The sequence below is a fragment of the Phoca vitulina genome, unplaced genomic scaffold (assembly GCF_004348235.1).
Source record: "Phoca vitulina isolate PV1807 unplaced genomic scaffold, GSC_HSeal_1.0 scaffold3, whole genome shotgun sequence".
Classification (NCBI taxonomy): Eukaryota; Metazoa; Chordata; class Mammalia; order Carnivora; family Phocidae; genus Phoca; species Phoca vitulina.
Genome location: NW_022589706.1, coordinates 84,667,764 through 84,683,591, shown reverse-complemented (window position 1 = coordinate 84,683,591; position 15,828 = coordinate 84,667,764). Strand labels below are relative to the sequence as shown.

Sequence of the window (15,828 nt, the reverse complement as noted above, 5' to 3'; positions counted from 1 at the left end):
GGACCCCTCGCAGCGCTCTCTGTAAGGGGCTAAGGGAACTCATTTCTTCCACGGCGTCCACGCCCAGAAAAGCTTGTCCCTAGGGACGGGGACGGGGGCGGGGGCGACTGCTGGGCTGAACCCTGACAGGTCGGTGGGGCTCTTCACTTGGCTGCCCCCTCAGGCAGAGGCGCGCCCTCAGGCAGGGCGGAAGCGCGCCGAGGGCACTGTTTGGACTGGAGTTCACCACCCCTACGCCTCGCTCCCGCTTCGCCGGCCTCTGACGCACCACGCTTGCGCGCAGGCGCACAGTAGGGGCCGCGGGCCCAGGCCAGCGCGTGCGCCATGCCGCGCGTCTTCGCGACGGCGCCGCCTTCCGGCCAGAGCTGAGTAAAGGCGGTGAGGGCCCGCCTCCCACCTCGGAAGGAGGCGTGGGCATGGAGCCGGCGGGGGACGCCGAGCCCGGGCCTGGGGACGCCGAGCCCGGGGCTGGCGCCGCTGCCTAGGGCACCCCGTGGGCTCCGTGGGGGCACGGCCCGGTGCTGCGCGGATGGCCCTGCTCCCGCGGCCCGCGTTCGCCCTCGTCCTCCTCCTCTTCCTGCCCGCCGCTCTCAGGTGCCAGGAGCAGGCCCAGACCACGGACTGGCGGGCCACCCTGAAGACCATCCGGAACGGCGTTCACAAGATAGACACGTACCTGAACGCCGCCTTGGACCTCCTGGGAGGCGAGGATGGGCTCTGCCAGTATAAGTGCAGTGACGGTGAGAGGGAGCCCAGGTCCTGCGAGGCCCTCGCTTTCCGGGTGTTGTGCAGGTGTGGGATGCAAGGCAGACCTTGACGTTGTCCTCTAGCCGTGGAAAGACTTAACCACTGCTAGGGTCCTGCCATTCTTGTGATTGAGCAATCAGGTTAGAAGTCCGCACCACTATTGTTAGCCTGTGAGAGGTCACCTGAGGTGTACTCTCCGTTCTGTTTTCATTGCTTTTGAATCACTACGTTTTCTTTTTCTCTTTCTTTTTTTTTCTTTTGCTGTTGCACCAAGTTGCCTCAGAACTTTGTGACGTACGCATCATGGGAATGGAGTGGAACAGACCGATTTTAGCCCTATATTTTAGCACCGTTAGTCAGCCGAACATGCAGAATCTACCGAGAATTGTAATCACGACGTTTTACCTTTCTCAAGAATTGCTTTTAATTTTTTTTTCCTGCAGGGCCACAGAAAATGAATTGCGACCTTTGTACAGACTTCTGGTGTACTCTATTGTTGAGAAAGAGTTCTGATAATTCTTCTAGAAATTGTCTATCACTTGATAGAAATTTTCTTTCCTTGGTTAATACTACTGTAATTGTTTTAATTTACTTTTCATATTTTTTAACTTTAATTCTTTTTGAATCTGAGAACTTGTTTGGTGCCATCGTTGGTAATAATAAACTCAAGGTCTTAGCAGAGATCTTTCTTTTCAAGCACTTGCTTTTTTTGAATGTTTAAATATTGTAGCAGCTCAGGTAAAGTACTCAGGCTTCTCTTTGGAAATTAAAAATTTTAAGATTTTGATTGGGAGGTCATGTTTCCAGTAAGAGTAGACGAAGTTGGGGCCTAGTTCATTTAGTGCTTGGCACTAAATAGTAATAGGGAACTCAGTGACTAATGGTAAAACCAGATTGCATGGAGGTGAATTTAAAAGAAATCTATGTCATGTAAAACTGGGATGCCACTTGCTGCCTGTAATTCTCAAAATAATTTCTAGTTTTATGTTAATGGAGGTAAAGAATGAGCCATATCTCGTATGCTATGAAGTGTAAAATGTTTCCTTCCTAAATTTATGTCTAAATGTTACCACCAGTATGCAATTGGGAAGGATGTTGTTATGAGGAATAAGTGAATTATTTGAAAATTAAATGGTTGCCTTTCCTGAGGCAGATGTCATAATTTTACTTGGTCATCCCCATTCATTTTACAAATATCTGAGTGCCTGTTACGTCTCAAGTGTTCTACCAATTGGAGATTCAGCAGTAAACAAAACAGACAAAATTCCTGTCCATGGAGCTTACATTTTGGTGGGGAGAGACAGTAAACTAAAAAACAAGTAAAATAAGCCAGATATGCAGTATATGTAGGTCTGAAGTTTGCCAGTGTTTTGAGAACAATAGTAAAAACAGCAGTGGCAGTGTTGGGAGGCAGTTTACTCATTTTAAATAGGTTGTTCAGGGAAGGTCTCACTGATAAGACAGCATTTGAGAAGAAATCTGAAAATGCTGAAGGTGACACTGTGATGATCTGGGGATAAAACCCTCCAGGCAGAGGGAATGGCCAGTGTGAAGGACCTGAGGAGAAAGGCCAGTCAAGGATGACTCCGAAGATTTTGGCCTGAGCCAAAGGAAGGATGTGGTTGCCATTTACTGAGATAGGAAAGGCTTAGAAGGAGCAGTCTCCATTAACTTGTGATGAGTCAGGGGTTCTAGAGTTTATTTACATTTAAAATAGCTCTGAAGTTGAATGGATACTGTTCCTATTATAAAGATGACTTTAATCTTTTGTTTTACTTAACCCTTTTTATCTTCAACAAGCCTCACTAAATTTACCATGTGGAGTCTTAAGCAAGATCTCCAGCATAAAAAAACATAAATGAACTTGAGAATTTAGGAAATGGTATGCTTCAGTGAACATCCTTTTGTGTCTTAGTAAATACTGTCTTCTCATAGGACTGTGGTTCCAAGTCACCATGTTGATAATTCCAACATAATGAAAATTGTTCTTTAATTGCTATTACTTGAGAAGTCTCCCTGGAACACTGTTTCAACCTTTCCCAGATTTTGGAATGCAAGTGATCAAATCAGAACCAAACAGAAACAGACAAATCCCAAAGCTAGAGGAGCATGGCAATTAAGGAGTGTTTAATAGTTGCAATAAAGAGGTAAAGGGAGCTTAAAAAAAGACTTGGTAGTAGGGAGAGGGTGATCAGATTAAAGGGCACTCACTTGTTGCATTCAGTTATCTTTGTTTTATCAAAAGGATTGGCTTTATGGAGACTTGCTCCCTTCTGGCCATCCTCCCTTTGGTGAGAACAACACTTTATTGAGATTGAAGTAAAGTTACGTAGGGGAACAAATTAGATGGTTGCTATTTTTTTCTATTTTTTTTCTCCCTGACAGCAAAGAAGATTTGAGAAAGAAAACTTCCTGATTTCTTTTGAAAAATAGAAAACAAAATTGGCTTGTAAAATGCTTTAGAATTATGAATAAGTAGCTCATTCAGTGATTTATGTTTTAACAGGATCCCTTTGGCTGTTGTGCAAAGGATAAAAAGAGTCCAGGGAGGTGGGAGAGCAAGAATGGAGGCAGAGTGACAGGTGCAGGAATTCAGACAAATGGTGGTGGTTTTGTCCAGGTTCATAGCAAGAAAGGTCATGAGAAGTGGTTGGATTTGGGGATATATTTTGAGGGAAGAGCCTGAAGGATTTGCTGATAGCTTGGAAGGAAGGTGTGAGTAGGGTAAAAAAATGATTCCAAAGTTTTTGGCCTGAATGATTGGAAGGTTGGGGTTGGCATTAACTGCTATAGGGCAGACCATGGAAAAAAGTTACTAGGAAAAATAATAACATATTTGTATGCTTTTGAGAATGATTCAGTAGAGAATGAAAACACTGTTGAGGGAGAAATGAAGGAGAATTATTGGAGTCAGGTCCTTAGGTAAGTGAGAGGAGTGGGTTCCAGTGCACAAATAGATTGGCCAAGAGCACGGATGGCCTATCCCTATTAATAGGAACAGAGGTAGAGGATATGGGCACAGATGCTGATTAGGTGGTTAGATGTCCGAGTTCTCTTCCCATCACTTCAGTTTTCTCCGTGAAGTAGGAATCAAGGTCATCAGCTGAATGCGAAGATGGGAATGGAAGTGTTGGAGATTTGAGGAAATTAGGAGAGTGAATGGACTAGAAAAATAAAGTAGCACAAGGGCCCTCCAAAGATTAAATCATGAATTAAAATCTCAAGTGTTTAGGAAAGCAGTTTTGAATTCTACACTGCATTTCCTATAAAGCACAGTGCTAAGATCTTTGACCCAACAGCCTTCCCCTTCTGTTTCCCATCTGCTTCAGTGTCATTCATGTGAAAGAAATTGGTCTGTTGGGAAGTATTTACATCAAATTTTTTAAAAAAAATATGTAGAAAAGATCTATCATTACCTCAGTCCAGGCAAATCTTTAGATTTTATCTGTCCATACAGATGATAAAGCATCAAGAGAGGAGCATTTGCCTAAGTCAAAAAGTAGAATCAATGAATAGTATTTCCATGTAGTTGTACCCAGTGGATTTGGTTTGTTTTTTAAATTCTTCTCATTTTTTTTCTTAGCTTTCTGTATTTGCTTACAAATTTTAGGGGGTAGTGACTCTGATACATCATGGATTTTGGTTTGACTTTGATATTGCTTCTTCTGTTACTCAGTTTTTGCTGCTTTGTGTATTAGTCTGTTCAGACTCCTGTAACAAAATACCATAGACTGGGTGTTTTAAACAACAGGAATTTATTTCTTAGAGTTTTGGAGGCTGGAAAGTCCAAAATCAGGGTTTGGCCAACACTGTTCTATAGTGAAGGTTCTTTTCCTGGCTTGCAGACAACTAACTGCCTTCTTACTGTTTTCTTACATGGTTGGGGGTGGGAGAAGCAAGTTCTCTGGTGTCTCTTCCTTGCCCTACTCTCATGACCTTATCTAAACCTAATTATCTCCCAAAGGCCCCATCAGCAAATGCATTGGGAGTTAGGGCTTCAACATAGGAATTTTGGGGGGACACAGTTCAGTTTATAGCACTTTGCAAAAATTGCCACTCAGTAGAAATGCTAAATTTTTTAATGTTTAGCAGCTTACAACACCATTTATAACAACATTTAAAATGATATTAACATATTTATAATTTTTGAAGTGTATAGCAACTTAATCTTTAATAAACAACTTTCTATGTAACTTGTCTTGCTCAGAAATAGTAATTTCAATTTAAAGGTGAATTTAGAACTTCAAAACACTTTAAAATGTTTTGGGAAATCTGTTATTTCCCAGTTTTCTGGGGTTTTTGGGGTTTGGGGGGTTGGTTTTTTGGTTTTTGGTTTTTGGTTTGTTTGCTGTAGATAAAGAATATTTTAATTTCAGGAAGGAATTTCCCCTTTTTTTCCTCCAGTAATTTCACAGGTGCCTACTATGTGCCAGGCATCTTCTAGGTGAGCAAGACAAAGTTCCTGTCCTCCTAGAAACTGACTAATTATGGGGGGGTGGGAGGGTGGGCATTAAGGAGGTTATGTTGGTAGTGAGCACTGGGTGTTATATGCAACTAATGAATCATTGAACACTACATCAAGAACTGATGATTTACTATATGCTGGCTAATTGAATATAATAATAAGAAAAAAACAAACAGAAAAGAAATTGGCTATTATGTTAATTTGGTCAATGAATGTTAGAAAGAAGAATAAAACCAACCAAGGGTATATGGAATGGTTATGGAAGGGAAGGGGCACTGTCTTAGATGGAGTGAGCGGGGAAGGCCTCTCTGATGAAGTGACATTAGTACATTCCTTCAAAAGCCAAACAAAAACCAGTCACGTGCCCCCTTTGCCACTTATGCTGGGGAGCCAGTTTTATCAGGATTTATTTTATGGTGTTATTATTCAGTAGTTCATGGGCAGTAGGTCTTGGTTCTCACTGCATTTTATCGGCTTCCCTCCTGAGAGCAGTTTTAGACACTGGCTCTGTTTGAAACAACTGCCTCCCCCATCCTCCCGCCTCCATTTTCAGTTTTGCTGACACATTTGCTTCTGTACCATCTCTGTTCCTCTCCATTCTCCTGTTGGAGGCAGGCTTTGATTTGTTTTGGTTTTTCTCCCTGACTTCACTTGCTTCTGATCATTCTCCCACTCAAAGGTAATTATCTTTTACAAAATGAGAAAATATGTATATCAGTACATATATATGTACATACCTATGTATCATTGTCATTACATACATCAAAATGTTAAAAAGCGTTGTATAGACTCAAAATTGGAAGAATCCATAGATTTATATAAAATACAAAGGGAAGGAAAAATAGAACTGCTCCTGTACTATAAATATTAAAACATTGAGGGAAATATCTTCCCAGTAAAAAAAAGTAGACACTTGATATTAGAAACCCACATGCCTTTAAAACTCTAGGCCCGTATCAGTTGTCTGAGGGAGGTACTCTTTGATTCTCACGGAAAAGGGATAGGTACCAGAAATCTGGAGACTGGCAGATGGGGAATATACAGGGTATCCAAAAAGTTGAAAACACGATAAACAGTATGTTAGTTACATTCTCAAGTAATGTGCCCAATATGTGTTGCTTCAATCTTTAGATACTTTTTAAGTGATATACTTCTGAATTGATAGCAGTAAGTCCAGTCGTTAACCTGAAAAATATGTTTAGTAAGTTTTCCTGTTTTCAGACTTTTTGAATATTCTTTGGCTTATTTATTGTACTTTTTTCAGATTAAAAATTCAACCCATTGCTTAATGTCTATTGCTAGATGAGTTTCTAAACATTTTAAACGGTTGATTGTTAAAAACCCCTGACGAGAGAGCATCATGATGAAGCTTCCAGGAACTAGAATGGCTTCCCCAAAAATATCATGCTGATCCAGCTTCCCTCCCATTCAGTGAAGAGATTTCTAGCGTGGTAGGACAAAGAAAACCACAAATCAGATGGCTACTTTTTCATGACACTCCCATGAGAAATGTAAGCTGGATAAAACTTGATTTAAATGAAGTCACAACTGATTGAGTGGTCTACCCAAAAGGTTGGGTTGATGACTTCATGGCTCATTATAGAGAGGGCTTATCTATGGCAGGGTGTTGTGGACCTCTGCCTTGGTTAATATCTGTGTCTCAAGTTTGTGAATGTCTGGGAGCAACACTAATACTGGGTGAATAGCTCTAAATTTAAACTGTGCTGAACAGTCTTGAATGATGAGCTAAAACTAACAAGGAAGAATTTCACAATCTAATATTTAGGCTCAAAATTTAAAGTGTAGAAGTGCTGAGTCTCTAGCAGTAGAGTTTTAGAAAGAACTGATGGTTTTTTCCTACTGTCCGATGTATCTTAGAACTGAGACACAGCTAAAATATATGCTAACCATCTTAGGTTCTATTAATACAAGTACTTTATCTACTTCAAAATAGGCCCATCACACCTATTGGTGTTCAGTTTGGGATGGCACATTTTAAAGAGATGTGACAAACTAGAAGTGATCAGTCTTTGGAGGTTGATTAATGCTCGCCAAACTCAAAGGAGACTAAAGGATAAGCAGCAGTACCATGAGTATTAGAACTGCCACAGGGAATTGCCTTCCAAGTCACCTGCTCATTCATTCATTCATTCATTCATCAACAAATATTTATTGAGAACCTAACCATATGCCGGGCACTGTTGGAGGCTTTGAAGGTATGAAACACAAATTCCTGCCTTTATGGAATTTGTATTTTAGTATGGGGAGACAGATAAAAAGTAAGTAGGTTAATAATATAATGTTTGAAGGTTATGCGTGCTACGAATGGTATGGTCAGAGAAGGCGTTGCTGAGAAAGTGAAGGAATTACTATGTAGATACCAGGAGTAAGAGCATCCACATAGAAGAACAGCAGGTTCAGTGGCACTAAGCCAGGAGCAGACTTGGAGTGTCTGTGGAACAATGAAGAGGTCAGATGTGATGGAATGAAGTGAGAAAGAAAGGAAGAGAGGTGAGAGGACAGTAAGGAGATGAGGTCAGAGAAGTCATAGTGTGTTGTGTGGGGGTGCAGATTATATAGAATTTATAGGCATTGGAAAATTTTTGACTTTTATTCTGAATAAGATGCGAAGCCATTGGAGGGGTTTTGGCAGAAGAAAAACTTGATCTAACATTTTTATTTTATTTTTTTAAAGATTTTATTTATTTGACAGAGAGAGACACAGCGAGAGAGGGAACACAAGCAGAGGGAGTGGGAGAGGGAGAAGCAGGCTTCCCACGGAGCAGGGAGCCCGATGCGGGGCTCGATCCCAGGACCCTGGGATCATGACCTGAGCCGAAGGCAGATGCTTAACTGACTGAGCCACCCAAGCGCCCCGATCTAACATATTTTATAGGATCACTCAGGTTTGGTGTTGAGAATAGACAATGGCTGGAGGTGGTGTGTGGGGTTGCTGTGGAGTGGGGAAAGCGAAGTAGGGAGACATTAGGAGGTTATGGCAATAATCCACGGTGGCTTGGAGCAGGATGGTAGCAGTGGAGGTGGGAAGAAGTGATTAGATCCTGAATATTTTGAAGGTAGAATCAACAGGACATGCTGTGGAAATGGATGTGGGATATAAGAAAATGAGAGTATTAAAGATGGCTAAGGTTTTTTCCTGAGCACCGGGAATGTTGGAGTTGCTTTTAGCTGAGAAGACAGAACTATGGATGGAGCAGATTTGGGGATGAATATCAGGAGGTACCTCTTAAGTCTGAGGTGCCCATTAGATATCCAGGTAGTTAGTATATCCTCCCTCTGTGGGCCCTTTTAAGTGGAAAGCCAAATCATAAACAGTTTTCTTAAGAATGAAGGACCAAAAGCAGGAATTGAAGGATCACAGTGACTCATCCGTGATAGCTTGAGGTATGTACCTTCATTTTCCAAGGGCCCAGAAACAACCATCCTTCTTGGACAGTGCTAGAGAAAGAAAACCAACTTCTGTCATTGGCCTCCTCATTCCTTAATCCATCATAACCATTCTCTTCGTACATACTGTTCTTCAGACTGGGTGGAGCCGGCTAAAGCGTCATGAAGTTATAGTCTCTTTAGGCTCTAGTTCATCACTTCAGCCGAGCATGTGAGTCTTAGCAACTCAAACTATTTTTAGATCCTTACTTTGAGTGGGTTACTTATTTTGATGGTTGAATACTGGAAGGGTTGCTTTTTTTCCCCCTCACTTTACTTTTGGAGGGTAAACTTATCTTTAAGTCTTCTAGTAATAAATATTAGTTGACTGAAAGTTGGTAGATACTTTGTGTTTTTCCTAAGGAACTATGGGGAGATATTTGGAATAACAGGGGATATTTTGCTTTTAGAATTGAAGATAAATGGTAGTCTGAAATGTTGGAGGGTTTATCATGTAAAATATGTAATTGGCTTGTTTTGTGTTCTCTAGGGGTAGAGGATTGCTCATAAGAAAACAAGAAAGAATTTAACAGTTAGTGCCATTCCACAATGGAATAGGCTATTTGTTGATACTGTAGGAGGATTGTGGGAAACATTCAAGAGAAAGTAGGTGACTGGTATCTTGAAGTGATTTGTATATTTCATGAGGAGAGATATTTTTGAAGTACTTTGCAGCAGTTAAGATTGCTGTGATAATGTCATCTTTCTCCTGGTTACTGAACCATTGGTGCTGTTAGGGAGAATAGAGCTGGAGTAAGATGGTTCACCAAGCTATCTTTATTCCTGACCTTTTTCCTTAGCTGGCAAAGAAATGTATTTGTGAAATGGTTGGTTGGAGTCCAGGCTAGAATGTGTGGTCCTGTAATGTCTTATAATGGCATTGAGGCAATTAAATGTTTGTTGGATGACCTTATCTTCCTTAGCTTTAAGCTCTGTGAGTAGACTGGTTAGTTAATGGTTATTGAGGTTTGTGTGCAGTGGAGTATTGGCTGAAGACTGGGAAGATACAGTTCTTGCCCTATAAGGTTTTGTTTTTTGTGTGTTTTTTAAAATTTTTTATTGTTATGTTAATCACCATACATCATTAGTTTTTTTTTTTTAAAGATTTTATTTATTTGAGAGAGAGAGAGAATGAGAGAGAGCACATGAGGGGGGGGGAGGGTCAGAGGGAGAAGCAGACTCCCTGCCGAGCAGGGAGCCCGATGCAGGACTCGATCCAGGGACTCCAGGATCATGACCTGAGCTGAAGGCAGTCGCTTAACCAACTGAGCCACCCAGGCGCCCTACATCATTAGTTTTTGATGTAGTGTTCCATGATTCATTGTTTGTGCATAACACCCAGTGCTCCATGCAGAACGTGCCCTCTTTAATACCCATCACCAGGCTAACCCATTCTCCCACCCCCCTCCCCTCTAGAACCCTCAGTTTGTTTTTCAGAGTCCATCGTCTCTCATGGTTCGTCTCCCCCTCCGATTTCCCCCCCTTCATTCTTCCCCTCTTGCTATCTTCTTCTTCTTTTTTTTTTTCTTAACATATAATGTATTATTTGTTTCAGAGGTATAGATCTGTGATTCAACAGTCTTACACAATTCACAGCGCTCACCATAGCACATACCCTCCCCAGTGTCTATCACCCAGCCATCCCATCCCTCCCACTCCAGCAACCCTCAGTTTGTTTCCTGAGATTAAGAATTCCTCATATCAGTGAGGTCATATGATAACATGTCTTTCTCTGATTGACTTACTTCGCTCAGCATAACACCCTCCAGTTCCATCCACGTCGTTGCAAATGGCAAGATCTCATTCCTTTTGATTTGCCCTATAAGTTTTTAACCAAAAAATGTGAGTGTTAGAATGTACAGGGAAAGAGGGTGGATTTATCTTTCATACATATGGACCCAGTCTGGCATATAACCTCTGAAATCTCCTGAAGGTCCAGAATAAGCTTTTATATGTTTTGTATGGTATAGGCTTAGAATAATGACATTCACCTATGTCAGTACCCAAATATTAAATATTTCCAAGGCTAGTCTAGTAGTACCTCATAGACCTTTTTGCGTGTTTTTTATATTTGAAAATTAATTATGATACCATTTATATTTTATAGGATCTAAGCCCTTCCCGCGTTATGGTTATAAACCCTCCCCGCCGAATGGATGTGGCTCTCCACTGTTTGGTGTTCACGTAAATATTACTATTTTCTTATTTGAGAAGTTTTATGATCAGTAGGCTATGTAGTACTCTTTTTTTAAGATTTATTTATTTATTAGAGAAAGCATGCACAAGCAGGGGTGGGGAGGGGCAGAGAGAGAGGGAAAGAGAGAATCTCAAGCAGACTCCCTGCTGAGTGTGGAGCCCAGCAAGCAGCTCAACCCTGGGATCATGACCTGGGCCAAAATCAAGAGCCGGGTGCTCAGCCAACTGAGCCACTCAGGTGCCCCAACTATGTAGTACTCTTAATAAGTCAAGATTGTCAGTGTGTTCTCAGGGTCACAAGTAATTTTGCTTATAATGTTAATTAGGTTTATTATATTCTTTTATAGCTAAAACACATTTAGTAAGTCCTAACAAAACTAAATGGAATAAAATTCATGTTTTATTTTTTAATCTTGTAGATGTTAATACTATTGAAAAGATGTTTCCTCATGTTGCAAACATGGTTTAAAAGTTTGGAGTATAGAAGTAATGCTACTTAGATGAAAAAGTATAGATAAAGCATAATATTTTCTGTATTAAAGCAAAGCTAAGGAAGATAGCTGTGTGTTTTTTTTTTGTAGGCGAGGCTGAATCTGAGCCAACTGTTGCGGGAAAAAAATGTTTATGAGTGATTCCTAGACAGGGGTTTTGCAATATGAAGTTATTTAAAACAGTTAAAGATAAGTTATAGATTTGAAGGAACAGTATCTTTAGGGAATGGATACTTAAAGATTGAACCACAGTAACATAAACTGTAAGTTGTAGGAGCTTAAAACTTTTAAGTTTTCAGTGATATTTTATATAAAGTACATTTTATAGGGGGAGAGGTACAAAATACTTCGGAATGTCCAAAAATCAATCTTTGCTCTTAGCCTGACCTTTATGTTTTTGAAACTATGTTTTGTGTTTTGGACAATTGGAAGTTACATTTGTTACCTGCAGATAACTGAATATTGCAAAATAGGGAGTTTTGAGGCATGGCTGAGAGGGAGAGAACATGGGTGCATGTGGGTGAGTGATGGGCAGATGTATAAATAACATGGAAAACATTTGTAGACAGAAATGGATTTGGGAAATTACACAGTATCGTCCTTATTTCTAAGTCTACTTGAATGCAGTACTTCAGCAGAGGAGTTTTGAATTTCATCAACTATAATCCATCCAAATGCTTCTTTCAGCTTAATATTGGCATCCCTTCCCTGACAAAGTGCTGCAACCAACATGACAGGTGCTATGAGACCTGTGGCAAAAGCAAGAACGACTGTGATGAGGAATTCCAGTACTGCCTCTCTAAGATCTGCCGGGATGTGCAGAAGACACTAGGCCTGGCTCAGCATGTTCAGGGTAAGGATGATCCAGCGGGATGGAGATGAGAGCAGTTTGTCAAGTTTTATTGCTTGACTGCTTTATGTTTCAGTACAGGATTTACCACTAGAAATCTTTCGCTGTGTATTACTATATCTATTGTGACACAGCCCCTTCAATTTTTTGAGATGAGGAGTCATTGACTTTGTCATCTCCAAATGATTTATAGTCATAGAAGCAAAAAGTGTTAGGAGACCTTGGGAAGATGGTATCAAAGTGTTAGGAAACCTTGGGAAGAGGGTATGCGAGGCAGAGAAGAATTTATCCAAGATCTTGTGCCCTGTAGTCTATCTCTAATTATCCAGAACCTAAAGTTTGAAACCCTGGATCCAGTGATTTTAAAAGTATAACACAGGATTTAGAGTGGGAAGTTCTAGAAGATTTGAGCTTTAACTGTCTCTTCATGTGTATCTGTGTCAGGATGGTCCCCAAAACAACCCCCAGGTTTGCTAGGAGGACTCATAGGATTCAGGATACAGTCACACTCAGAGTGAGGGGATACGAAACAAAGTCAGCAAAGGGTAAAGGTGCATCAGTGTTCTCATTTATAAAATACTACCCATCTCATAGACTTGTCATAAAGATACAATAAGATATTTGTGGAAATACAACTCACTGTACAAATACTAGAAGTTACAAAATCTTTTCACTGTCAAGCCGAAGTATTTATCATACATCGAAATCGGAAGAGAAGGTGCAAGAAAGGAAACTACACATTTTTAATCATTTTTCATAAGGTACCATGCTAGATATTTTAGATATGTTTTCCTCAATGTTCACAAAAACCCAAAGAAGTAGGTAGTGCTATACTTATTTTTCAAGAAAGGAAAAGGAGGTTCAAAGAAGTAACTCTTCCTAAGTTGCATACTTTCGATTTTAAAACTTGTGTTCTGTCTACTGCAGTATTCCCCAAACAATGTCATAGGTCTGATTCTGCATTCCTAGTAATAACTGTCAAGGAAGAAGTCTCTGCTCCAGGTGCAGCTTGAACCCCCAGCGTTTGAATCCTTTGCATGCTTTCGGCTGAGGTAAACTAGTTGCACAGCGGAAGCGTACGTGGACGTATTTCCTGTCTTCCGATCTAAGGGCATACTAATGTGGCTAAATGATGAAGCCAATTTCCTTTCAATGCCCTATTGAATAATTATAGCCTTTACACTTCTGTGGTGGTTGTGTTCCTTAATGGCACAGCCTTTTGGAGAAGTTTGAAAATGTCAGGATTTTGCAATGAATAGTTTCTTCCTTTTTTTTTTTTAAGATGTTATTTATTTATTTGACAGAGAGAGAGACAGCGAGAGAGGGAACACAAGCAGGGGGAGTGGGAGAGGGAGAAGCAGGCTTCCCGCCGAGCAGGGAGCCCGATGCAGGGCTCGATCCCAGGACCCCGGGATCATGACCTGAGCTGAAGGCAGACACTGAGCCACCCAGGCACCCCAAAGAGTTTCTTCCTTAACATGAGTATTTGAAACTGGAAGTATTTGGATGACTAAAAGCTACTCTGTGCTGTGTCTCTGGAAGTGAAGTGTATGAAGATAATCTCACCTGGATATTCCAGGCTTCTTAGAATAAGAAAAGTAAATCCATTATCTTTTTTATAGTCCTAAAAAAAATTTTAAGCCCTGCCAGAGAAAAAACACTTGATTCCTAGGTCTCCCTTCCCAGGCTGAATTGGGATATTGAGAAAGAGAGAGAGAGAGACTGGGGTCCATTTACCTTAAGCATCTTAAATGATGTGTGATCAGTTCTCAGAAGTCATTGGCCATAATTAAATGTCTTGAGGTTTCTCTGTTTTTAACCTTTATTTTTCTACACCTAAATATCTTTCCTTGAAATGCAAAATTAAGAGTGTTCTAAGGCATATTTATTAGTGGTATTTTTCAGATAAAAGGAAAAGTAACAGTGATGAACTAATCAGTGTTACTGAGAGAGACTTGTTTGCCTAGTAGAAAAAAAATGGGTTGAACAGTTGCGGGCAAACAAAAAAGTAGATACATGCTCAAGTAAAAGTCTATATGTATGTGCTTCGGGCCTGTGAGGGTTTGGGAGGACGTTGGCGCAACAGATGTTTAAGTGCCCACCAAGGATGTGCTTGACACTGTGCTGTAACATGTAATGTATGTGGAGGGAGAGCGGTGCTTTGCGGTTGCCCAGCAGTAACAGCACTTTCTTACTTCGCAGCCTGTGAAACCACAGTGGAGCTCTTGTTTGACAGCGTTATACATTTAGGCTGCAAACCATACCTGGACAGCCAAGGAGCTGCATGTAGGTGTCGCTATGAAGAAAAAAGTGATCTTTAAAGATGATGCTGACAGTTGGTGACAGCAGATAAGGACAGAAGAATATAGCCTTTGACAAAGAACTACTGTTTTTACAGCATAAAGCTGCCTTATTTTTGTGAAAGGATTATTTTAAGACTTTATTTTGACATTAAAACTTCAAACTAAAGAAAAAAGTGGGGGAGGTGATCTTCCTGGACGTTGCTGCGTTAGTGTACCAAATTGTCTTGACCAATCTCAGAAAGAGGTGCATGTTAAGGGGAGAATATTTTAAAAGGAGGAGTCTGTAACTCAGTTTTCACAACTGTATTTACCAAAACAATGAAGTCAAATGTAAAATTGATTACAAGGTATGTTGAACATTATCTTATTTGGAAATATGGGAAAATCTTCACTTAGAAGTATATGTTTACTATAAAAATTTAAATATACATTTATTCCTGGAAGGCTCTGACTTTATTTTTTCTCTGTTTTAATTAACACATAACATGCTGTTTTCCCGTAGCCAATTGAGCAGTTCTATTAATGACAAGACTAGTTATAAGGACAAAGTTTCCATGTTTCTTTTTCTTATAAAATTGGAACCATCAGCTGGTGGCCTCTTAGGGAGCAAAACCAGGATATCTAGCTATTATGTAATGTGTCTAGAAGGTGACATGAACAAAAATCAGAAGCACAGCCACTTGCATTTTATGAACCATTCATATGACAAATATATTTTGCTATAACCTTTGCCTAAATTGAAGAAAAGATGGATTTAATGAGACAAATGAAAAGTTATTTCACATACACATTAGAACATTATATGCTGCTATGCTTTGGTGTTTATTCTCTAGCACTTGGTCCTCATAGTAGATTCAGTTATATTTTTAAAAGTCTGTAACCTTTTCCTAATAGTGGTCTTAATAAATATTGTTCTTGATACTTTTTTTTAAAGTCTTTAACTGTGGAGTCAGAAGGGATGGTAAAGCAAGATACAAAGAACTATCTTTTGTAGATTTCTTATTTACATTGAAAATTATTAGCAGATATTTGAAAGCAAATCCCAGGACCTCCGCTGCCTCTGAAAATGTCTATATGTGTTCAAAGCTTTTCCACCCTTTGGAAAGCGCAGCTGTATTCCTCTACTGCTCTTTGCCTACCACTGGCTGTTGGCTTTCCCTAGCCTAGGATCCCAAGCCATAGAGAGCTTGTGAGTAACCTATAGCCACAGTTATTAAGATAAACTGCTTCGAATGTCAGAGAAGGACAGCTGCAGAAGTGGTTCTTTTTAAGTCAGTACAGGCAGAAATGGGCAGAGAGAAAAATATGTTCTGGAGAAAGGGCCACATT

The 15,828-nt window shown here is 40.3% G+C and overlaps 1 protein-coding gene across 1 annotated transcript; it reads left to right on the top strand.

The window, feature by feature from the left end:
• Positions 1-360: 360 nt before the first annotated feature.
• On the top strand, positions 361-15,420 carry PLA2G12A (phospholipase A2 group XIIA). Its single transcript, XM_032400997.1, has 4 exons — positions 361-740; positions 10,767-10,843; positions 12,034-12,199; positions 14,399-15,420. Exons 1-4 carry the CDS (start codon positions 530-532, stop codon positions 14,515-14,517), a joined length of 573 nt encoding a protein of 190 aa, XP_032256888.1. The 5' UTR covers positions 361-529; the 3' UTR covers positions 14,518-15,420.
• The last annotated feature ends 408 nt before the right edge of the window (positions 15,421-15,828 follow it).

What these genes read in the sequence shown, in the direction of transcription:
- PLA2G12A (XM_032400997.1), top strand. Translation starts at nt 530, where the DNA reads ATGGCCCTGCTCCCGCGGCCCGCGTTCGCCCTCGTCCTCCTCCTCTTC. An exon ending in CCAGTATAAGTGCAGTGACG is followed by an intron (nt 741 to 10,766) that starts GTGAGAGGGAGC and finishes TATATTTTATAG; the next exon opens with GATCTAAGCCCTTCCCGCGT. An exon ending in CTCCACTGTTTGGTGTTCAC is followed by an intron (nt 10,844 to 12,033) that starts GTAAATATTACT and finishes TGCTTCTTTCAG; the next exon opens with CTTAATATTGGCATCCCTTC.